We start from the raw sequence: 24,244 nt of genomic DNA, 5'->3' as shown, positions 1-24,244 counted from the left end.
ATGAAGGTTGAAGGAAGCTTTTAGAAAATGGAGTGAGTGTTTTAAAATGGGGTTTGAATTACAATCTGGAACAGAAGTTACAGTGTAGGCAAGTGTAGTGAATGGTGAACGGAAGTTACATTAATAAAGTGAACAATTAAAAACAATTTCATTTATCAGTTCTACACCATCTTATTCTCCATCCCTCTTTTAATGATTCCTAACATCTTCTTTGCTTTTTTGATTGCCGCTGCACACTGCATGTACGTCTTCAGAGAACTATCCATGATGACTCCAAGATCTCTTTCCTGATTAGTTGTAGCTAAATAAGCCCCCATCATATTGTATGTATAGTTGGGGGTATTTTTTCCTATGTGCATTACTTTACATTCATCTACATTGAATTTTGTTGCCCAATCATTTAGTTTTGTGAGATCTTTTTGAAGTTCTTCACAGTCTGCTTTGGTCTTAACTATCTTGAGCAGTTTAGTATCATCTGCAAACTTTACCACCTCACTGTTTACCCTATTCTCCAGATCATTAGTGAATAAGTTGAATAGGATTGGTTCTAGGACTGACCCTTGGGGAACACCATTAGTTACCCCACTCCATTCTGAAAATTTACCATTTATTCTGACCCTTCGTTCCCTGTCTTTTAATCAGTTCTCAATCCACGAAAGGATCTTCCCTCTTATCCCATGAAGACTTAATTTATGGAAGTGTCTTTTGTGAGGGATCTCGTCAAAGGCTTTCTGGAAATCTAAGTACACTATGTCCACTGGATCCCCCTTGTCCACATGTTTGTTGACCCCTTCAAAGAACTCTAATAGATTAGTAAGACGTGATTTCCCTTTACAGAAACTATGTTGACTTTTGCCCAACAATTTGTGTTCTTCTATGTGTCTGACAATTTTATTCTTTACTATTGTTTCAACTAATTTTCCCAGTACTGACGTTAGACTTACCAGTCTGTAATTGCTGGGATCACCTCTAGAGCCCTTTTTAAATATTGGTGTTACATTAGCTATCTTCCAGTCATTGGGTACAGAAGCTGATTTAAAGGAGAGGTTACAAACCATAGTTAATAGTTCTGCCATTTCACATTTGAGTTCTTTCAGAACACGGGTGAATGCCGTTTGGCTTGTTACTGTTAAGTTTATCAATTAATTCCAAAACCTCCTCTAGTGACACTTCAGTTTGTGACAATTCCTCATCTTTGTCACCTACTAAGGACAGCTCAGGTTTGAGAATCTCCCTAACATCCTCAGCTGTGAAGACTGAAGCAAAGAATTAATTTAGTTCCTCCACAATGACTTCATTGTTTTTAAGTACTCCTTTTGTATCTTGATTGTCCAGGGGTCCCAGTGGTTGTTTATCTGGCTTCCTGCTTCTGATGTACTTAAAAAACATTTTGTTATCACCTTTTGACTTTTTGGCTAGCTGTTCTTCAAACTCCTTTTTGGCTGTTCTTATTACATTTTTACACTTAATCTGGCAGTGTTTATGCTCCTTTCTATTCACCTCACTAGGATTTGACTTCCACTTTTGAAAAGATGCCTTTTTCTCTCTCACTGCTTCTTTTACATGGTTGTTAAGCCACAGTGGCTCTTTTTAAGTTCTTTTACTGTGTTCTTTTAATTTGGGGTATACTTTTAAGTTGGGCCTCTATTATAGTGTCTTTGAAAAGTGTCCATGCAGCTTGCAGGAATTTCACTCTAGTCACTGTACCTTTTAATTTCTGTTTAACTAACCTTCTCATTTTCGCATAGCTCCCCTTTCTGAAATAAAATGCCACAGTGTTGGGCTGTTGAGGTGTTCTTCCACCACAGAAATGTTAAAGGTTTTTATCTTATGGTCACTATTTCCAAGCCATCCTGTTATAGTTACCTCTTGGGACAGATCCTGTGCTCCACTGAGGACTAAATCAAGAATTGCCTCTCCCTTTGTGGGTTCCTGTACCAGCTGCTCCAAGAAGCAGTCAATTAAAGTATCGAGAAATTTTGTCTCTGCATTTCATCCTGAGGTGACATGTACCGAGTCAATATGGGGATAATTGAAATCCCCCACTATTATTGAGTTTTTTATTTTTACAGCCTCTCTAATCTCCTTTGGCATTTCATTGTCACTATCACTGTCCTGGTCAAGTCGTCGATAATAGATCCCTAATGTTATATTCTTATTAGAGCATGGAATTACTATTGTGACAAAGTTCCTCCTCTAGCTTGGTGGGTCCCGTGCTTATTGGCAGATATGCTCACCTCAGTGAACTCCCTCACAGTCTGGATCAACTCCTCCTGTGTCTGATCAGGAGTTGGGAGGTTTGGGGGGAACCCGGGCCTGCCCTCTACACCGAATTCCAGCCCAGGACCCTGTGGATTTGCAGCTGTCTATAGTGCCTCTTGTAACAGCTGTGTGACAGCTACACCTCCCTGGGCTACTTCCCCAAGGCCTCCTCCAAACACCTTCTTTATCCTTACTGCAGGACCTTCCTCCTGGTGTCTGATAACGCTTGTACTCCTTAGTCCTCCAGTAGCACACCCTCTCAGTTTCAGCTCCTTGTGTCTCTTGCTCCCAGCTCCTCACATGCACGTCCTCTCCTTTGGCTCCTCCCCATCTGACTGGAGAGAGCTCCTTTTAAAACCCAGGTGCCCTGATTAGCCTGCCTTGATTGGCTGCAGGTGTTCTAATTAGCCTGTCTGCCTTAATTGGTTCTAGCAAGTTCCTGACTACTCTAGTGCAGACCCTGCTCTGGTCACTCAGGGAACAGAAAACTACTCACCCAGTGACCAGTATATTTGCCCTCTACCAGACTCCTGCACCCCACTGGTCTGGGTCGGTCACGGTATCGATAGAGATTCTATGGAACATGTGGATTCACTTAAGATATTTACTTCATTTGATTCTACAGTTTCTTTCACATATAGTGCCACTCCCCCCCCGCCCACCGCACGACCTGTTCTATCCTTCCAATATATTTTGTACCCCGGAATGATTGTCCCCCATTGATTGTCCACTCCACCAGGTTTCTGTGATGCCTATTATATCAATATCCTCCTTTAACACGAGGCACTCTAGTTCACCCATCTTATTATTTAGACTTCTAGCATTTGCATACAAGCACTTTAAAATCTTGTCACTGTTTGTCTGTCCTTTTCTGATGTGTCAGATTCTTTTTTATGTGAATGTTTCTCATCTGATCTGGCCCATACTTTATCCTCTTCCATCCTCTCCTCCTGACTAAAACCTTGAGAATCTCTATCAATAGACTCTCCTCTAAGAGAAGTCTCTGTCTGATCAACGTGCTCCTCTGCAGTGATCGGCTTGCTCTCATATCTTAGTTTAAAAACTGCTCTACAACCTTTTTATGTTAAGTGCCAGTAGTCTAGATCCACTCTGGTTTAGGTGGAGCCCATCTCTCCTGTATAGGCTCCTGCTATCCCCAAAGTTTCCCTAGTTCCTAATAAATCTAAACCCCTCCTCTCTACAGTATCATCTCATCCACGCATTGAGACTCAAACTCTCCCTGTCTACCTTGCCCTGCTTGTGGAACTGGGAAGCATTTCTGAGAATGCTGCCATAGAGGTCCTGGATTTCAGTCTCTTTCCTAGCAGCCTAAATTTGGCCTCCAGGATGTCTCTCCTACCCTTCCCTATGTCATTGGTACCTACTTGTACCAGGACCACCGGCTCCTCTCCAGACTACACATATGTCTATCTAGATGCCTCGAGAGAGCCGCAACCATCTGCCTTCATGCTCATCTGTGGCTGTCACTGCAATGACAGAGGCAAGAGGCAGGCACTACACAGAAGGGAGACAATGTCCTGTTTCACTCCAGCTGGGCAGCGCTCAGGAAATGTCTCCATTAGCCTTGTCATTCTGGCTTCTCTACAGCATCTCTCAGCCTGAAGGATCCCACAGTCCTCTATCAGTGGTACATCTATGAAATCACTTATTCCCATCACGGAAATGCAGCTGCTTTTGGGGTTGAATGCAACAGTTGTTAAACACTGAAGTGCAACTTGATGCTACAGTTTAAGACAGGAAGTGAAGGACGCTCTATCAAGCTGAAACTGAAGTGGGAATTTTGGAGGACAGATTTCTATCAGTCCTGTTGGCTAAAATACCCAGGCTAACACCCTCTCTCACCAGAAGATCTGCCAGTGGTGCTGGGCCCTTCTTGTGAGATGCTGAGCAAATTCAGTTTTCATCCAGCTCCGCAGGAGTTGACAGTACAGGAGGAACTCAACACCACACAAAAACTGGGTCTCTAATGGCCACAGGTGGCCAGGGCTTGAGATACAGGACTGAGAGCTGAGAATTGGGAGCAGCTCTGCCAATGACTTGCTGTTTGGCCTTGGACAAACAACTTCACCTCTCCGGCAGCCCCTTAGGAAGTTGGGGATAATATTTACCCACATGCACTGGGACTTTAGAGGGCAAGGCAGTACTTTGTACAGTGGTTACCCAACGTAGACCAGACTGACGCACAGCATCCTACTGAGGCCCAGAGTCAGAACTGGCTCAGAGGGAAGAGTGCTACCTGCTGTACCACCACCACCATTCCCTTCAGCACCTGGCTCCACCCTGAGAAGCAGCCTATTCCACACCAGACCTTGAGTAACTTTTCAGATCTTATGGTGGTTACAGGTCAAACTGCCAGGGCAGTAGGCGAGCAAGGAGCAACTGGCACTGGGCAGGGCTGTGTGCCAGTGACAGCAAACGAGAGCTGCAGAAACGGAAGCTTCAGCTCAGTGCCTCAGGACATCAATCTACCCACTGAGCGCTTCAGGCACCTACAAAACCTTTCCGGACACTTGTGGTTGCAGTCTCTGGGATGCCCATTGGTTTATGGGCCTCTTCACGCTGTTAATTTAGGCCTGGTCTAGGCCCAGGATTTTTTACCAGCACAAATATGTCTATTGACCAGTGCCAGGCAGGGCGTCAGACTAGACGATGACAGTAGTCTCTTCTGCCTTAACATCTACGAATCTGTTACACTGGTAATATTTTTGTAACTGAACTAGTAATGCTAATACAAACCCCAGTGTGGACACAGTTATAAGGGGATAAAAGTGCCTCACACTGATGTAGCTTATTCTCCTTCCTGTAAGGTAACAGCTATAGCAGAATAACTGTGGCCACATGAGAGGAAGTGTTCCAGGGTAGTTAAAGTTGCAGAACTTGTATGTGTTAAGCCTTTACATTGTGTTAAGGAAACAGCCCTGTCCTCATTAAACAAATTTTCAACCAAGCAGAACCAAGTTACAGAACAGTGTGTGAACCCAGATGAGCGGAGATCCATTTGAACATTCGTCTGGCACTGACCTAGTTTAGTGCAGTCCCTGATTCAGGAAGCATTTGCATGGGTGAACTCACAGATTGTTTAAATGATTTGCCAAACCGGTTTGACTTTAGCCCTAATGTAGATAGTGCTGCACAGGTCTGGGCACCCTGAGTATCCCATACTCAGCCGCTCTTTCTCAAAATACTTTGTGGCAATTCTTGTAACTCCTCAAAGGAAGCACGGAGTCCATGGGCGGTATGTGAATACCGCCTTCGAGAAGAATAGACTCCCCATGCCCGCCCCTTCTGCCTGAGGTCCCACCCCACGTTGCCCCTCCCCTCCCTTCCACCTGCCAAAGCCCTGAGGCCCACCGCAGCCAGAGGAGCCATGGCCAAACTGCCGCAACCCCTGGGCTGTTGGCCAGCCCCCAACTGCCAGCCTGACCAGCCCCAAGCCAACCCCTGGCCTGAGCTGCCCTGGGTCCCCCCTGGCCATAGCCAGCTGGCTGAGCCTCAGCTCTAGGCTACCAGCCCAAGCTAAATTCCCACCGGCTTTGGGGATATGGGGAGTTGGGGCAGCGCCTCGAGCACTTTGGAGAAGGCACCGTGGTAACTGATGCAATGGCTTATGAGACATTCCTGGCAGGGCAGCCAGTTGTGAGCAATTGAGCCAATCTATTACAGCAGAAGTTAGGAATGAGACACCTGGACAGTCAGCCCACAGCTAGCAAACACTTTGGATAGAGCTGAGTCATGCGGTCATCTCAGACTTGTCTCACTTCAACTTCACAGCACCGGAGGCTGATTTCCCCCGCCCAGGGCATCCTCCCATACATTAGGCCTAGAGCTGAAGAAAGGCAACGTGACAGGAGCATCAGCAATCGTTGCTAGAGTCAAGGAGTTTTCACAAGACTGTTTGTACTAAAGGTGATGTATGTTTCACTTCTCATCTAACCCCAAATCCCACTTAGCTTTTCCTTCACCCTCCACAACTCCTGCATCTTCTGAGCCTGCAAATAGTCCTTTCCTTCTGTCATACTGATCTCTTGAAAATATTAATAGCCTGTGATCATGGCCTGTCCTTACCTAATTTTTTTTATGATGATAATTTTAGCTCCATTCCTCACTTCCTCTCGTGCTCCAATCCTTTGCTCATCTTTGTACTGGGTGAGACTAGTGGGGGGCAGTGTGTGCTAGTGGATAGAGCACTGGACAGGGACTTGGAAGACCAGGGTTACCTTCTTGGCTCTGTCACTGGCCTAGTGGGTGACACTGGGAAAGTCACATTACCTCCCAGTGCCACAGTTTCCCCATTTTTTTTAAAAAGGCAGAGGAGATAAGAATATCAACATCCTTTGAGAGCGACTGTGGTGACCAAAGTGCCACATGCCCCAGGGGTACAAACTGGCATTATTTGTACATCCTTAGCTATACTGAACCCCAGGATAGCACTGTGAGCCCAGATTTATCACCTGGGGGTCTCAGACTCCCCTAAATCTGTCTATCTAAGGTACTTATCTGGACCCCATTGCCATAATCTCTGAGCACCTCATAATTTTTAATGGCTTTCTCCTCTCAACCCGCCAGGGCTGTCACCTCCATTGCACAGGTGGGGAACTGAGGCATAGAGAGATTAAGTGCCTTGCCAAGGCCACACAGAGTTTGTGGCAAAGCAGGGACTTGAATCCCAATCTCCCAAATTCCAAGCTAGTGCCCTGACCCCTGGTCCATCCAGCCTCTTCGTCCCTCCCTATCCAAACTGTTTATTGCCTTTTCCTAGGTGTAGGGCTTGGCATGTGTCAGTCTGGACTACCACCTCCTCGCCTGCTGTGCCACTTGCTCCAGTTCCTCCAGATGACATTTGGTTTTAGCTGAATTTGCACTGTAAATCTGGCACACCAGTCTGGCATGGGAGCCTGGCTGTTCAAGAACGCAGCGATGGGATGCAAAGCTTTGGGAGTTTGGCTCAGGAGAGAACCGTCTGAAAGTCCTTCCAGGCTGCTCAGCATGTTTGCAGCTTCCACCCAGTTCCTAGTGGACAGGTATCCACGTCACAAAACCCACCACAGAAATGGCACTAATTGACTGGGGTCAGTACTGACCAGGCAGAGAGACACCACTTCCCGTTCAGCTGCTGCTCAGGCTAGTACCTCCCCGGGATGGTTGAGGCACATCAGCAGAAATGAAGAGGCAGCATGATCTAGTAGCCAGGGCACTGGACTGGGAGCCAGGATGCCTGGGTTCTATTTTTGGCTCTACCACTGTCCTGTTGGGTGACCGTAGGCACATCACTGCGCATTTCTGATCTGTCTAGCCATAGGCTCTTCAGGCCAGGGGCCGTCTCTCACTCCGTCTCTGTCCAACACCCAGCAGAACAGGGCCTTGATCTCTAGTCACCACAATGGAAATAGAGAGGGGGCAGCATGGGGGACAATTGTGCTGTACCTGTCCTGTAGATCAATAGAGCAGTCAGTCTGGCACCATTCACCAGCGAGGAGAAATAAACAAACCAACCTCCCCACAGGTGGTTCTCTGTGGCTTCTAACTCAGCCTGAGATGGGACACCCACCCTGGCCCTTCACAGCTCTGCATAGGGCAGGCATGAGATGTTGGCTGAGCCTTTTTAATTTCAAGTTTCTTTCTACTTCAGTGCCTGATTTTGAAGAAGAAATTGGCTGCGGGATCCGGAGGTTAAGAGCTGCAATAAGAGGCAATTTTTTAAGGTTTGTCAGTTTTGCTGTTTAATCATCTGGACGTTGTCCCTTTGAATAAGGGATCCTGAATTCTTGGGGAAATGTTGAAAGGCACCATGAGCTCATCAGGCACTTACCATATGTTCCATGTCTCATCATAAACATTGCAGCCACCAGCAGAGCCCGAGCTACAGCTCCTGCTATGGGAGTTGCAATACTGCCTGGCACAGTTTATTTTCAGGATGCTTTATAGTCTGTACAACACCTCCATATGGCAGGGAGGTGAGCAGTGCGATCACACCATCTTATACACAGAGAAGCTGAGGCAAGGGAGGATGAATGACTTGCTCAAGGCCACAGCAGGGATTGGTGTCAGGAATTAGGAGCCTGTGGTTCAAACCCAGGCCTACCTTTATGGGGAGGCACTGGGCATGCTGCCGCCCCAGCTCTGCCCCACAGAAGCACAAGGGCCTGCTCCTAGCATGGAGCAGGGTTTGTGTAATTTTTTTGAACCCTCCTCCTTGCTGTCTCATGCCAGCAGGGGGAGCTGGGCTCCTGCCTTCTCCTGTGTGCATCCAGAGCAGACTTTACTTAGGTTCTGCCGCTGCTGTTTTCCAGGCCAGTCAGCTTTGCTTGTTTCACCACAGAGGGCTCTGCAAGGCGCATTCCACCTCCCTCCAGCTTCCCCCACCTCCAGGTGATGCTGGAGAGAGGAGGAAGATACTGGAGTGGGGGAGACAGTGGAGGGCTGCTGGATAGCTGGGGGGTGCTTAGGGTTGCCAATTGTCTAATTGCACAAACCCAAACACCCTTGCCCCACCCCTTCCCCGCCCCTTCCCCAAGGCCCTGCCCCTGCTCACTCCATCCCCCCTCCTTCTGTTGCTTACTGTCCCCCACCCTCATTAATTTTCACTGGGCTGGGGCAGGGGATTGGGATGCGCGAGGTGGTGCGGGCTCTGGGCTGGAGCTGAGGGGTTCAGAGTGTGGGAGGGAACTCCAGGTTGAGACTGGACAGGGGACTGGGAGGTATGGGGGGAGGTTAGGGTTGCAGGCTCCAGCCGGGCGGAGCTTACTTCAGGAGGGCTCCTGAAAGCGGCAGCATATCCCTGAGGCTCCTAGACTCAGGGGCAGCCAGGCGGCTCTGCCCTTGCCTGCAGTCACTGCCCTTGTGGCTCCCATTGGCAATGATTCCTGGCCAATGGGAGCTGTGGATTTGGAGCTCAGGGCAGGGGCAGTGTGCAAAGACCCCCTGGCCACCCCTGCACCTAGGAGCCGCAGGATCCTGCTGGCTGCTTCTGCGAGCCACATGGAGCCAGGCAGGCAGGCAGATAACCTGCCTTAGCTCCGCTGTGCCACTGACTGGACTTCTGACCTGTTAAAATCTCCTGGAGTGCTTTCAATAGCAATCAGGAGATTGAGGCTGATTCCCAGCCAATCTGGGAAGGTTTGCAACCCTAGTGGATGTTGTATTGCTGATGGGGGAGGGGTTGTGGAATAGGAAGCTGTGTGTAGGAGGGATGCTTCATTATTGGGGGCTTGTGGAGGGCTCTGGAGTGTCAGAAAGAGCAGGCACTTACCACCATGCGGTTGAGGGACACCCAGCAGTCTTCAGGGAAGTCCTGCAGCATGGGCACCAGGAACTGAAGGCAGCCATCCCAGTGACACAGCAGCAGCATCATTCCAATCAGATTCACGATCCGCACCACTGCGCTCGCCAGGTCATAGGTCATGTGGAATATCTGCAGAGGCCAGGATGGAGACGATTCAGACCCAGCGCATCAGCCAACCAATACAACCAGCGGACAGAGAGCTCCAAGCCAGGGAGCCACAACAAAACAAAGGCAGCCCAAGACAAGGTTGGGTTAATTCTCCACGGGCAGATCAGTGGTTAAATACAAAATATTAGAGCAAGTCAGAAAACAGGTTAAAAAAAATCACCAAATATACCCACCCCCTCCCATTTTTCACTCAAATTTCACTTGGATTTAAATTTTTCAGTCTGCTTTACAAAATAAATCGCATAGCTTCTCTTCAGCATTTCACTGGTGTATTACATCTCTCCAGGGAGCAGTCTGCCTTTGATATCCCCCCAGTTTTGAAAATAGATTGTAAGTCCCATAGGGCAGGGACTCTCTCTGTGTTTGTACATCGGAGGCATGTGCCAGCATTCTCTCACATGCAGCAGCCTTAAACCAGCCAGAGCTCTCCACCGAAAAATTCAGCAGATCTTGTCTCCTATTCAGCTGTCCCCTCTGCCCTTGGCCTTACATGAAGTAAACACAAAGGGGAAATTTGTGATTATGGGAGACTTCAACTTCCCGGATATAGACTGGAGGACGAGTGCTTGCAAGAATAATAGGGGTCAGATTTTTCTGGATGTGATAGCGGATGGATTTCTTCATCAAGTAGTTGAAGTACCTACGAGAGGGGATGCCATTTTAGATTTGGTTTTGGTGAGCAGTGAGGACCTCGTAGAAGAAATGGTGGTAGGGGACAACCTTGGTTCGAGTGATCATGAGCTGATTCAGTTCAAACTAGATGGAAGGATAAACAAATGTAGATCTGGGATTAGGGTTTTCGACTTCTCGAGGGCTAATTTTAAAGAGTTAAGGAAATTAGTTAGGGAAGTGGATTGGACGGAGGAACTTGTGGATTTAAATGCGGAGGAGGCCTGGAATTACTTTAAGTCACAACTGCGGAAATTGTCAGAAGCCTGCATCCCAAGAAAGGGGAAAAAAACCATGGGCGGGAGTTGTAGGCCAAGCTGGATGAGCAAGCAACTCAGAGAGGGGATTAGAAAAAAGCAGAAAGCTTACAGGGAGTGGAAGAAAGGCGGGATTAGCAAGGGAAGCTACCTTGCTGAGGTCAGAACATGTAGGGATAAAGTGAGGAAGGCTAAAAGCCGCATTGAATTGGACCTTGCAAAGGGAATCAAAACCAATAGTAAAAGGTTCTACAGCCACATAAATAAGAAGAAAACAAAGAAAGAAGAAGTGAGGCCGCTATACACTGAGGATGGAATGGAGGTTAAGGATAACCTAGGCATGGCCCAATATCTAAATAAGTACTTTGCCTCGGTTTTTAATAAGACTAGTGAGGAGTTTAGCGATGATGGAGGGATGATAAATGGGAATGTGGATATGGAGGTGGATATTACCGCAACTGAGGTAGAGGCCAAACTTGAACAGCTTAATGGGACAAAATCGGAGGGCCCGGACAATCTCCATCCGAGGATATTAAAGGAACTGGCGCGTGAAATTGCGAGCCCGTTAGCAAGAATTTTTAAGCAATCGATAAACTCGGGGGTTGTGCTGTACGACTGGAGGATTGCTAACGTAGTTCCTATTTTTAAGAAAGGGAATAAAAGTGATCCGGGTAATTATAGGCCTGTTAGCTTGACGTCTGTAGTATGTAAGGTCTTGGAAAAATTTTAAGGGAGAAAGTAGTTAAGGACATAGAGGTCAATGGTAATTGGGACGAATTGCAACATGGATTTACTAAAGGTAGATCGTGCCAAACCAATCTGATCTCCTTCTTTGAGAAGGTGACGGATTACTTAGATAAAGGAAATGCGGTAGATATAATTTACCTCGATTTCAGTAAGGCGTTTGACACGGTTCCACATGGGGAACTGTTAGTTAAATTGGAAAAGATGGGGATGAATATGAAAGTTGTAAGGTGGATAAGGAACTGGTTAAAGGGGAGACTCCAGCGGGTCGTATTGAAGGGTGAACAGTCAGGCTGGAAGGAGGTCACTAGTGGAGTCCCTCAAGGATCGGTTTTGGGACCGATCTTATTTAACCTTTTTATTACTGACCTTGGCACAAAGAGCGGGAATGTGCTAATAAAGTTTGCGGATGACACAAAGCTGGGGGGTATTGCTAACATGGAGAAGGACAGGAATACTATTCAGGAAGATCTGGACCACCTTGTAAACTGGAGTAATAGTAATAGGATGAAATACAATAGTGAAAAGTGCAAGGTCATGCACTTAGGGATTAATAATAAGAATTTTAGATATACGTTGGGGACGCATCAGTTGGAAGCGACAGAGGAGGAGAAGGACCTTGGGGTATTGGTTGATAGCAGGATGACTATGAGCCGCCAATGCGATACGGCCGTTAAAAAAGCAAATGCGATTTTAGGATGCATCAGGCGAGGTATTTCCAGCAAGGATAAGGAGGTGTTAGTACCGTTATATAAGGCGCTGGTGAGACCCCATCTGGAATATTGTGTGCAGTTCTGGTGTCCCATGTTCAAGAAGGATGAATTCAAACTGGAACAGGTCCAGAGACGGGCTACTAGGATGATCCGAGGAATGGAGAACCTGCCTTATGAAAGCAGACTCAAAGAGCTTGGCTTGTTTAGCCTGGCCAAAAGAAGGCTGCGGGGGGATATGCTTGCTCTATATAAATATATCAGAGGGGTTAACGTTAGGGAGGGAGAGGAATTATTTAAGTTTAGTACTAATGTAGGCACGAGGACGAATGGGTACAAACTGGATATAAGGAAGTTTAGACTTGAAATTAGACGAAGGTTTCTAACCATTAGGGGAGTGAAGTTCTGGAACAGCCTTCCGAGGGAAGTAGTGGGGGCAAAAGACTTTTCTGGCTTTAAGACTAAGCTGGATAACTATATGGAGGGGATGTTATGATAGGATAGTTTAATTTGGGCAATTGATCTTGGATTATCACCAGATAAGTCTGCTCAATGGTCTGCGGGGAGATGTTGGATGGGACGGGAACTGAGTTACTGCAGAGAATTCCTTCTTGGGTGCTGGCTGGTGAGTCTTGCCCACATGCGCAGGGTTTAGCTGATCGCCATATTTGGGGTCGGGAAGGAATTTTCCTCCAGAGCGGATTGGCAGGGGCCCTGGAGGTTTTTTGCCTTCCCCTGCAGCGTGGGGCATGGGTCACTTGCTGTTGGATTCTCTGCAGCTTGAGGTCTTCAAACCAATTTTGAGGATTTCAATAACTCAGTCCTGGGTTAGGGGTTGTTATAAAAGTGGATGGGTAGGGTTCTGTGGCCTGCCTTGTGCAGGAGGTCAGACTAGATGATCATATTGGTCCCTTCTGACCTATGAGTCTATGAGTCTATGAGGGCAGGCTGGTAGAGAGGAGGGGGCATGGCATAGTTTGGTTACACAGAGTTGGGCTACCATCTTCTGCTGGTATGCAGAGTCTTACTCTTCACAGGGCCATTTAGAACCAGAGAGCTCAGCAGCCGTGAATCAGGGATTTGTAGCTGGTTCTCTGCAGCCACCATTCTCCATTACAAGGAGGGGCAACGTATTTTCCCCCATTGTACTAATCATAAGCAGAATATATTCAGAAGTCCACGTATCATGTGATCAAGGCAGGGTGCAGACCGACATATGCCCCATAGAGTACAGCCCAGTGGGGACACTTTGCTTTATTTGCTAGGGAGAACTGGCATTCTGAAAACACTGGAGTTTGTCTCGCTAGGGACATCCAACCTAGATGGAGCTACTATAGGGTGGGTGCAAAACTGGTTGGAAAACCATTCTCAGAGAGTAGTTATCAGTGGCTCATGGTGGAAGGATGTAACAAGTGGGGTCCCACAGGGATCAGTTCTGGGTCTGGTTCTGTTCAGTATCTTCATCAATGGTTTAGATCAGAGGTGGGCAAACTAAGGCTCACAGGACCTTCCTGCCTGGCCCCTGAGCTCCTGCGCGGGAAGGCTAGTCCCCAGCCCCTCCCCTAGTGTATCCCTCCCCCACAGCCATGCTGCACCACCAGCGCTCTGGGCGGCATGGCTGACTCTGGCCAGGCCCCGCGGCTGTGAGCTCCTGCCACTCCGAGTGGCATGGTAAAGGGACAGGGAGTGGGGGGGTTGGATAAGGGGCAGGGTGTCCCGGGGGGCAGCTAGGGAGCAGGGGGCAGTTGGATGGAGCAGAGGTTGGGGGGGCAGGCAGGGGACAAGGAGTGGGGGTGGATTGGATGGGTTGGGAGTTCTGAGGGGGGGCAGTCAGGGGGCAGGGGCCAGGCTGTTTGGGTAGGTACAGCCTTCCCTACCCGGCCCTCCATACAGTTTTGCAAGCCCGATGTGGCCCTCGGATCAAAAAGTTTGCCACCCCTGGTTTAGATAATGGTATAGAGAGTACACGTGTAAAGTTTGTGGATGATACCAAGCTGGGAGGGGTTGCAAGTGCTTTGGAGGATAGGAATAAAATTCAAAATGATCTGGACAAACTGGAGGAATGGTATGAAGTAAATAGGATGAAATTCAGTAAGGACAAATGCAAAGTACTCCATTTAGGAAGGAGCAATCAATCAGTTGCACACATACAAAATGGGAAATGACTGCCTAGGAAGGAGTACTATGGAAAGGGATCTGGAGGTCATAGTGGATCACAAGCTAAAAATGAGTCAACAGTGTAACAGTGTTACAAAAAAAGCAAACATCATTCTGGGATGCATTAGCAGGAGTATCGTAAGCAAAACACGAGAAGTAGTTCTTCTGCTCTACTCTGCGCTGATTAGGCCTCAATTGGAGTATTGTGTCCAGTTCTGGGTGCCACATTTCAGGAAGGATGTGGACAAATTCGAGAAAGTACAAAGAAGAGTGACAAAAATTGATTAAAGGTCTAGAAAACATGACCTATGAGGGAAAATTGAAAAAATTGGGTTTGTTTAGTCTGGAAAAGAGAAGACTGAGAGGGGACATAACAGTTTTCAAGTACATAAAAGTTTGTTACAAGGAGGAGGAAGAAAAATTGTTTTTCTTAACCTCTGAGGATAGGACAAGAAGCAATGGGCTTAAATTGCAGCAAGGGAGGTTTAGGTTGGACATTGGCAAAAATTCCTGAACTGTCAGGGTAGTTAAGCTCTGGAATAAACTGCCGAGAGAGGTTGTGGAATCTCCATCATTGGAGATTTTTAAGAGCAGATTGGACAAACACCTGTCAGGAATGGTGTAGATAATACTTAGTCCTGCCATGAGGCAGGGGACTGGACTAGATGACCTCTTGAGGTCCCTTCCAGTCCTATGATTCTTTATTAATAGCCTGCTTTGTTGCAATAGCTGAACCCCTCTGCTGTGGATCACTGTGGGCGGAGAGGTGTGCACACTCCTGCACAAGTGTAACTGGGGGAGGTTCCCTCTTTAGAGGAAGGCCTGTAAGTTACATGTGACACATGGCGCACAGAGCATCCCAAGGTTCCCTGCACCTTTAATACAGACGTGCAGCTCAGGAAGACTACAAATCCTAGCATACCACAATCCAATTGAACAAAAAGCCTGTTTGGATCAAGATGGAGCAGTTTGTGTTGGACCCTGTAGTCCCCATGGGATGCATGTTCACATTACAATAAATCTGTTGTATTTGAGGTGCCTGGCAAGTTGTTAGGGTTGCTAACTTTCTAATCACAAAAAAACAAACACTCCTTCCCCGCCCCATCCCTTCCCCAAGGCCCTGCCCTGCCCCACCCTTTCTCCCCATGTTCTGAAGGGTTGCCATAGCGATTTGTGCCAGTGCAAGGACGGAGGCACAACAGACAGATGTTGCCTAGCCCTGCCTGCTCATCACATCTCGGTGCCTTGGCCAGGGAAATCCTGAACACCGCTGCCCATGTGAAGCAATGCTGCTGTGGCTAGAGGAGGAATGACACATGTGAGTGACGTATATAGACTCATTGCTGTCAGCTGCTTCCCACCAAATGTATTCTGGCTGCCCCTCATCATGAGGAGACCTTTCCCTTCCCCATGTTGGGGATCCAGGCATAGCCTGGCTGTTTCACAGATCAGCCCACAAGCTATTCACACAACTTCTTAGTTTGATTTTAATTGAGTCAATTGAGTGCCAAGGAACCTGAGGGGCTGAATGTCCCCATGTGAGTCAGGCAAAGCACAGACGGGACTTGGGCAGCACAAAGTAGACACATTCCGGACAAGCACGTCTCTGGTTACTCCATGTACCCCACAGCTCTACCCAGGCACCTTGCATCTGGACTTATCCCAGCCCTGGGCTCCCCATACAACTCTGCCAATGTGGATCAGTCCTAATCCATAGCCCTCTTGCTATTTCAGTGCTCAGTCCCCCACTCCTCACAGCTCTGCCAACACACCTGACTCCTAACCAAAATGCACCTCAGTCCTCACTCATGTGGTCCCTTCTAACCCTATGGTTCTATGAATCAGTGATTTGTACCCCTGCTATTCCAGTACTGGGCTCCCCTCACAGCTCTGTTGATGCCACTCCCACCCCCACAGAGCTCTGCTAAAGGGGTCTCTATCCTGAGGTGCAGCACCCCCTGCTATTACACTGTTGAGATTTTCCTGGGGAAAAGGCTACCACACAATCCCGTTGAACATTTGACCTCTGGTACCACCTAACCCAGCTTTTTCACATGGCACTTGGCCAAGCTGGGTTGAGAAATTGATGCAACCCCTCATGTAAGATGGAGAAGTAATTTTCAGTTAATTAACAGGAACCACTAACTATAATAATTAATAATGTAGAGCTAGTCATATTCTGTACTCTGAAAACATTTAGCACTAGAGCAGCGCAGTCCACTCACACAGCACTATTACTTCATTAGGCTAAGTGACGGGTTTGTATGAAGAAAGAACCAACCCAAACCATCACCATCAAATTTAAGCAGACCGTGGGACTCAGAAGACCCAGGTTCAATTCCCCGCTCCACGACAGATTTCGTTAGGAAAATCCCTTAGGCCTAGATTCTCAGAGGTGTTTAGGCACTTATGTCCCATTGGGTTCAATCCTTGGAGGATCCGGGCCTTAGTCTTCCTGTTCCTCAGTTCCCCATCTGTACAATTGGGCAATAGCTTGGCCTTACTTTACAGGACTGTTGTGAGGATAAATTAAAGGCGCTCAGATACTGCAGCAATGTGGCCAGGTAAGTAGGGAAGTAGAAAGGCAGACAGCTTGGTTAACTGTTTCTAAAGCCCATTGTTTACCCAGCTTCCTCTGCTTACAGGGTGCAGCAGAAAACAGAGCCAAAACAGCATGAGAGGCCACCAAACAGCATTTCCAAGCAAGATGGACCCAGAATCCTGAGTGAAAGGCTGCGGTAGGAAATCCAGCTCTGTTTGGCTGGCTCAGCAGGTTAGTATGACAGCTGAGCAAATCCTTCAGAAAGAATCATTTGACTCGTTTCATCTCTTCTTCTGTTGCAGAAACGATCACCTCGAGTCCAGAGTATTCAAATGACAACCAAGGGCTATGCTGGTGCTTGGGGCAATGATCTGTGAAAGGGGCCACGAGTGGATATGTGTCAATGGAGAGTTTTAGTGAGTTGATGACATTTCCTCTCCTATGTATCTGCACTCTCACATTTCATTAGAGTTCTAGTAATAATTCCATCCCTAGGAGCCCTGCCCGCAGGAACAGTGTCTGGAACTGCCTTTTTTCTTTGAACATAGAAAGATAGAAAATCAAAAGCCTGGGGAAATGGACATCTTAGGGGATTTGTAAAGGGATACAAAGCTTTTCACCCCCTAGCTGGGGATTTGGCCCTATGTATGTTCTGATGTATGTTCAGCAACCTGCGTGAACTCAGTTGGGAACCTCAGCCTAGTTCTTAATGGACAGGTGTCCCCATGACAAGCCGCTGTCTTTGCTCTTGGCATGAACTGACCCCCTTGGCTTGCAGTCCCAGGAAAGGGGGCCAAAAGTTGAATGGGCTACATAGAGTGAATTGCCATCCCCAGGGCTGTTGCCACTATCTGGACAGACAGCCCCAGTCTCCAGGGCAGTCAGTTCAGTATCTTCCCCCTGTTGAAATAAATTCACTTTCAGACATTAAGAAAAAATGAGGAACCTGCACTCTGAGGAGCAGAGACGTAGCCACGGGGGGGTGTAGTGGATGTCCTTCGTCTGAGCAGATAGCCCTGCTGTAATTTTGCCCCATGTCATGGGGAATACGGGTTCCAAACACTCACGAGAGAGCTCCTAAGCTGGTCTCTCACCTAGCACTGTGCCTTGCTGCCCTGCAGCATCCCCCATCCCACCCCAGTTGTGCATGAGAGATGGGGAAGGAGTGTCCGAAAGTAAATTGCACGGGGACATGAGCTGTGATTGGTACTTGTCTGGCTTTTGTCATTATGGCAGGGAAGCCTGGAGTGCTAATTACCAGTCCTGTGCTGGGTGCTATTGGAGCTCCCTAGCTCCCTTGGAGTTGGTCACACACTCGGTCTTTCATCTGCTTGCCATTTGAGTGATTGGGGTTTGGCAAAAGTGGTGGTGTCCTGTACTCAACCTCCAAACCTTTGTTTCAGGAAAGAGGCAAGTGGTGACACTGGCTGACAGCGCTGAGGGCTTCACCTCAGAAACCAGGCTGATTGTCCACAAATGGCTATGACTTGTGAATCACTGTTATGAAGTCTGCTCTACACCCCCCAGTCCAGGGAACGATAAAGCTTCCTGGCAGGCCAGCAGCAGGAGGGGCTATGAACACCACAGCCAGACTGAACTCTTTCCCAGTAAAGCAGCCTCTAGTTGTGGATGTGCCTTAGAACCCCCTCTGCATCTAATGGGATATCCATCAGGCTCCTAGTTGTACATGTTTGAAATCCTGTCAGCACTGACCAGCTCTGTAGAATACATCTCCACTGGCTCCACACCCCTGTAGGATTCTGCTGAGCTGGGTGAAGCCTCAGATGGCCACTAAAGTCAGAGAGCAAAGTAGACTTTAAGGTGACTTAACGGGGCCAGGGGCCCAGCCCTCGCTGTGGGATCTAGGCCGTGACTCCATCACACTGTTTTAACTAAAGGTGTAGTTTTTTAAGTCGGTGCATATCTGAGTGTGGATACTCCAACTGATGTATCAATTGTCAGTAGAATTTTTGGTAAAGTATCTATAATTTCAATTCCTTGAGAATAGTGTTGGCTAAGTAGTTTAAGTGTCCAACATTAATTTATGGTACAAATCCAAAAATATCCCTTTAGAAGAAAACATTTAAGGGTACAGAAATCAAGACAACAAAAATAATTTTAAAAACCAGCCTATGGGACAGAGTTACAGTTGTGCTGTGATTAAATGTGCATTTGATTATTTCTGAAAATAGCATGTTTGTCGATTACGTGGAGAATGTGAGATTTAGGACACTTAACTATTCGTTCCTTTATTTGGGTTTTGCAAATGAAGCATTAGGAAAATTTTGTGATTTTTTTTTTCACGTAGCAAACTTAGCTAGTTTTCTAAACAAAGTTTTTTGTTTCTGGATATATGAGAGTTGAGTGAATGAGGAAAAAAGTTTTCCATAGAGTATTGGCTTGAATTTAAAATTCACTGGACCACTTGTCTGTTGCCCTGCACCTTGCATAGTCATTTAGACTAATGCAGAGTGAACGTAAAATGCTACCACTTTGATCTGATAGCATTTCACTCTTCCTTTGCACTGGTGTCAATGACTACACAAGGATGCAGGACAAAAGACAATCAGACCCAATATGCTTTGCTCATGCTCAATCCACTTTTGGAGTAATAGAGTTTTACACACACAACACCTAAATACTCATTCATAGCGTATTTTAACTTACATGTGCCAGAATCTGCACCAAAATTTAAATTCAAAATGATCTGGACAAACTGGAGAAATGGTCTGAAGTAAATAGGATGAAATTCAATAAGGACAAATGCAAAGTACTCCACTTAGGAAGGAACAATCAATGAGTTGGCCACATAAAAAATGGCAAATGACTGCCTAGGAAGGAGTACTGCGGAAAGGAATCTGGGGGTCAGAGTGGACCATAAGCTGATGTAAGCAGAGTCAGGATGAGCTCTACCCTGACATCTGGTGGTGAATTATGGGGAGTGGAAAGAATCTCAGGGAGTATGGAAAGGAATTCCAGGTATTTGCATTGGCATACCTAGCTCACCTAGCATAAGCCCACAGCAGCATGGGATGGTTATTTTGACAGCTGAGATCCCCAATTTATTTATTATTGGGGCAGGAGGAAAACAAATGCTGTCACTCTAATTATGCAAATGAGGAACTATGAGACTGCTTTATGACAGAAATGACTCAACCTAAATTAAGTAGTACTTGCTAGACAAGGGACATGGGTTCCAAAACCCAGTGAATTGAGAGAGGTTGGGGATTGGTGTGTGTACCTGATGATATGGACCCCTTTTGAGGGCCTGGAACACCAATTGCACATCCTCTTCTCTCCACTGTTAAAGAGTAGAGCTAATTTTGATTCCATTGGGAGTCCATTTAGAGACTGCTGAACTGAATTCATGTTGGGCCAATGGTGCACCAGGGCTCCCCTACTAAGAGCTGAAATCACTAAAAGAGCTGAGCTGAGATCACTGAGTGCTGTGTTAACTAGTGGGGGAGCCTGAAGACCTATCGCTAAGTGGCTGGCAGAGCGGAGCAGTTTGCAGCATGCCAGAGCAGCCCATGGAACAGTGAGCGGAGTGGAGTGGTTTGCAGGGATGGCTGGAGTGGCAGCATAACTGGTGTAGTGGAGCTGGTCGTGGTGCAGGCTGCAGCAGAACTCCACGGAGAGGCAGAGCAGTTGGCTCTGGCCCACGTAAGGTGCCCCTTAACACCCTGTGTGGGCTTCCTCTCCCCTCATTTCCACCCAGGCTGGTGGTGGGGTGGGGAGTAAAACTCTGCAGATAAGCTTTTGAACTCTGGGGTGGCACTGACCAGAGACTTTCAGGTTGTTGGACTTTGGGGTGATTGGACTTAAGACCCTAAGGGGGAAAGGACATTGCCAGACGTACTTTGAGGTGGGTTTTTTTGCTCATGGTTTGTGTTATAATCCTGTTTGTGGTGTTTCTCCAATGTGATGCCACATTGTTTCCCTCCTTTATTAAAAGGATTTTGCTACACTCAGACTCCATGCTTGCGAGTGGGGAAGTATTGCCTCCTAGAGGGGTGAGTGGTAAGTAAGTGTCCCAGGTCACTGGGTGGGGACTCAAGCTGATTATGCATTGTGTTATTGAAAAGCAACCCCTGGATACTGAACCCGGCCCTTGTTGCTGCCAACTCAGAGGGGCAGAAGGGTTACACTAAATATGAGTCAACAGTGTAACACATGATAGTTTTCAAGTACATGTTACAAGGAGGAGGGAGAAAAATTGTTCTTAACCTCTGAGATTATGACAAGAAGCAATGGGCTTAAATTGCAGCAAGGGAGGTTTAGGCTGGACATCAGGAAAAAACTTCCTGTCAGGGTGGTTAAGCACTGGAATAAATTGCCTAGGGAGGTTGTGGAATCTCCATCATTGGAGATTTTTAAGAGGCAGTTAGACACCTGTCAGGGATGGTCTAGATAATACTTATTCCTGCCACGAGTGCAGGGGACTGGACTAGATGACCTCTTGAGGTCCCTTCCAGTCCTATGATTCTATGAAAATTGGTGCATTTTACATGGTATCAGACATAGGTGGCCAAGGTTCCCTAAGAGCCTCACCAGATCTCTAGTACTGATACAATTAAACAGACCACAAATGTCCAAGCAGTTATTCTGTGTGATTAGTACAAGACAAATTTACCTTTAAACTCCCCCCCACATAGCACAGTTCTTTTAGGAATGATGCCATGGGTAAGTCCTGTATTACACAGAAAGGGGCAAAAAATACTTTTAAAGAAGCTGATGAAAAATGCTCCCTCTCTCCTTAAACTGCTTCTTCTCTCCAAGAGATTCAAAGCATCAGTAGCTTTGCTGAGCCTTCTGCCTGATCACAAAAATAATGATAATCCAATCAGGAAACAATAACGATACCATCTGGTCAATCACAGCTAGCTAATAATTAATTTTTGTTCATATGTATTAAGTGTCAAATACTGGCAGTAAATTGGTTGTGATCAAACTACAGATAGAAATAAAACTAGAGGAAAAAGTTAATAGGAACATAAGAACGGCCATACTGGGTCAGAACAAAGGTCCATCTAGACCAGTATCCTGTCTTCCGACAGTAGCCAATGCCAGGCAACCCAGAGGGAATGAACAGAACAGTAATCATCAAATGATCCATGCCCTGTTGCCCATTCCCAGCTTCTGGTAAACAGAGGCTAAGGACACCATCCCTGCCCATCCTGGCTAATAACCATTGATGGACCTGTCCTCCATAAACTTATCTAGCTCTTTTTGGAAACCTGTTATAGTCTTGGCCTTCACAACATTCTCTGGCAAGGAGTTCCACAGGTTGACTGTGCGTTGTGTGAAAAAAATACTTCATTCTGTTTGTTTTAAATCTGCTGCCTATTAATTTCATTTGGCGATCCCCTAGTCCTTGTGCTAGGAGAAGGAGTAAATAACACTTCCTAATTTATTTTTTCTACACCAGTCATGATTTTATGGACTTCGATCATACGCGTCCCCCCATAGGCATCTCTTTTCCATGTTGAAAAGTCCCAGTCTTATTAATTTCTCCTCATAGGGAAGCCGTTCCATACTCCTAATAATTTATATTGCCCTTCTCTGAACCTTTTCCAATTCCAATATATCTTTTTAGAGATGGGCTGACCACATCTACACAAAGTATTCAAGGTGAGGGCATACAATGGATTTATATAGAGGCAATGTGATATTTTCTGTCTTATTATCTATCCCTTTCTTAATGATTTCCAATACTCTGTTTGCTTTTTTGACTGCCGTTGCACATTGAGTGGATGATTTCAGAGAACTATCCACAATGACTCGAAGATCTTTTTCTTGAGCGGTAACAGCTAATTTAGATCCTATCATTTTATATGTATAGCTGGGATTATGTTTTCAATGTGCATTACTTTGCATTTATCAAGATGAAATTTCATCTGCTATTTTATTGCCTAGTCACCCAGTTTTGTGAGATCCTTTTGTAGCTCTTTGCAGTTTTCCTGGGACTTTACTATCTTGAGAAATTTTTATTATCTGCAAGTTTTGCCACCTCACTGTTTACCCTTTTTCAAGATCATTTATGAATATGTTGAATAGTACTGGTCCCAGTACAGACCCCTGGGGGACACTACTATTTATCTCTCTCCATTCTGAAAACTGACCATTTATTCCTACCCTTTGTTTCCTATCTTTTAACCAGTTACCAATCCAGGAGAGGATCTTCCCTCTTATCGCATGATAGCTTACTTTGCTTTAGAGCCTTTGGTGAGGGACCTTGTCAAAGGCTTTCTGAAAATCTTAATGCACTATATCTACTGGATCCCCCTTGTCTACATGCTTGTTGACAGCCCCCCCCCAAAGAATTCCAGTAGATTGGTGAGGTATGATTTCCCTTTACAAAAACCATGTTGTCTCTTCCCAAACAAATTATGTTCATCTATGTGTCTGACAATTTTATTCTTTTTAGTTTCAACCAGTTTGCCTGGTACTGAAATCAGGCTTACCAGTATGTAATTGCCGGGATCACCTCTGGAGCCCTTTTTAAAAATTGGTGTCACATTAGGTATCCTACAGTCATTTGGTACAGAAGCTGATTTAAACAATAGGTTACACACTACAGTTAGTAGTTCTGCAATTTCACATTTGAGTTCCTTCAGAACTCTTAGGTGAATACCATCTGGCCCTGATGACTTATTACTGTTTAATTTATCAATTTATCAGGTAAATTAATCTACCCAAGAACATTCCAGAAGCAGGGAAAGAGGCTAAAATCTCCAAGCAAACCATTCACCGGGAATTATTTGCTTGGCTCTAACATATACACCTGAATCACTCCCCCACTTCTGGGGAGGAACACAAGAGTAACACTGCACAGCTTTCACACAGGCTTCCTACTGATAGAGGAGCAGCAGAATAGCTTGTGTCACCAACATTACATCTGATAGCAGCCTTGATTCCTCTTAGAGGTCTTCCATCCAAACACTGACTAAGCTTGATCCTGCTTAGCTTGCAAGATCTGACTAGAAAGGACCACAAGCTATGTCTACACTGCAGCTGGAGGTGCAATTGAGCAAGTGTAGACACACCTGAACTAGCTTTGATTTAGCTCACGGGACTATCAATAGCAGTGAAGCCACAGCAGCACAGACCAGCCACCTGATTAAGAATCCAGGGTCCCAGACAGCTTACACAACCCATGCAGCCACAGCTTCACTGCGGTTGGTATTTGCATTAGCTAGATTAATGCTAGCTTGGGTACATCTACTCATGCTGCAACCACACCTCTGAGTACAATGTCTAAGCTGTTATTGCCCCACACCAATGTTCAAGGTAATGCAACTGCTCAAGGATCATTATTTTTCTCACTGAGAGCTTGTTGTTGTATGAGGACAGAGCCTGCTGTTGCCTGCAAAGAAAACACCTTCCTTCCTCTTCTCCAAACTTAAACATCCCACACAACACTAACTATGAC

The 24,244-nt window shown here is 46.4% G+C and overlaps 2 protein-coding genes across 2 annotated transcripts in view; both read right to left on the bottom strand.

The window, feature by feature from the left end:
• Nucleotides 1-24,244, bottom strand: part of LOC127058429 (myb/SANT-like DNA-binding domain-containing protein 2) — a 606,575-nt gene that overhangs the window by 154,089 nt on the left and 428,242 nt on the right. The window lies entirely within an intron of this gene.
• Nucleotides 1-24,244, bottom strand: part of HCN4 (hyperpolarization activated cyclic nucleotide gated potassium channel 4) — a 172,957-nt gene that overhangs the window by 58,305 nt on the left and 90,408 nt on the right. Inside the window, exon 3 of the mRNA XM_050968126.1 lies at nucleotides 9,533-9,694. Within this exon, the coding sequence (XP_050824083.1) occupies nucleotides 9,533-9,694 (162 nt within the window). The remainder of the gene's footprint in view (nucleotides 1-9,532; nucleotides 9,695-24,244) is intronic.

This window comes from Gopherus flavomarginatus, chromosome 9 (assembly GCF_025201925.1).
Source record: "Gopherus flavomarginatus isolate rGopFla2 chromosome 9, rGopFla2.mat.asm, whole genome shotgun sequence".
In the NCBI taxonomy this organism is placed as follows: domain Eukaryota; kingdom Metazoa; phylum Chordata; order Testudines; family Testudinidae; genus Gopherus; species Gopherus flavomarginatus.
The sequence above is the reverse complement of the archived record's forward strand: the minus strand, read 5'-3'. Positions and strand labels throughout refer to the sequence as shown.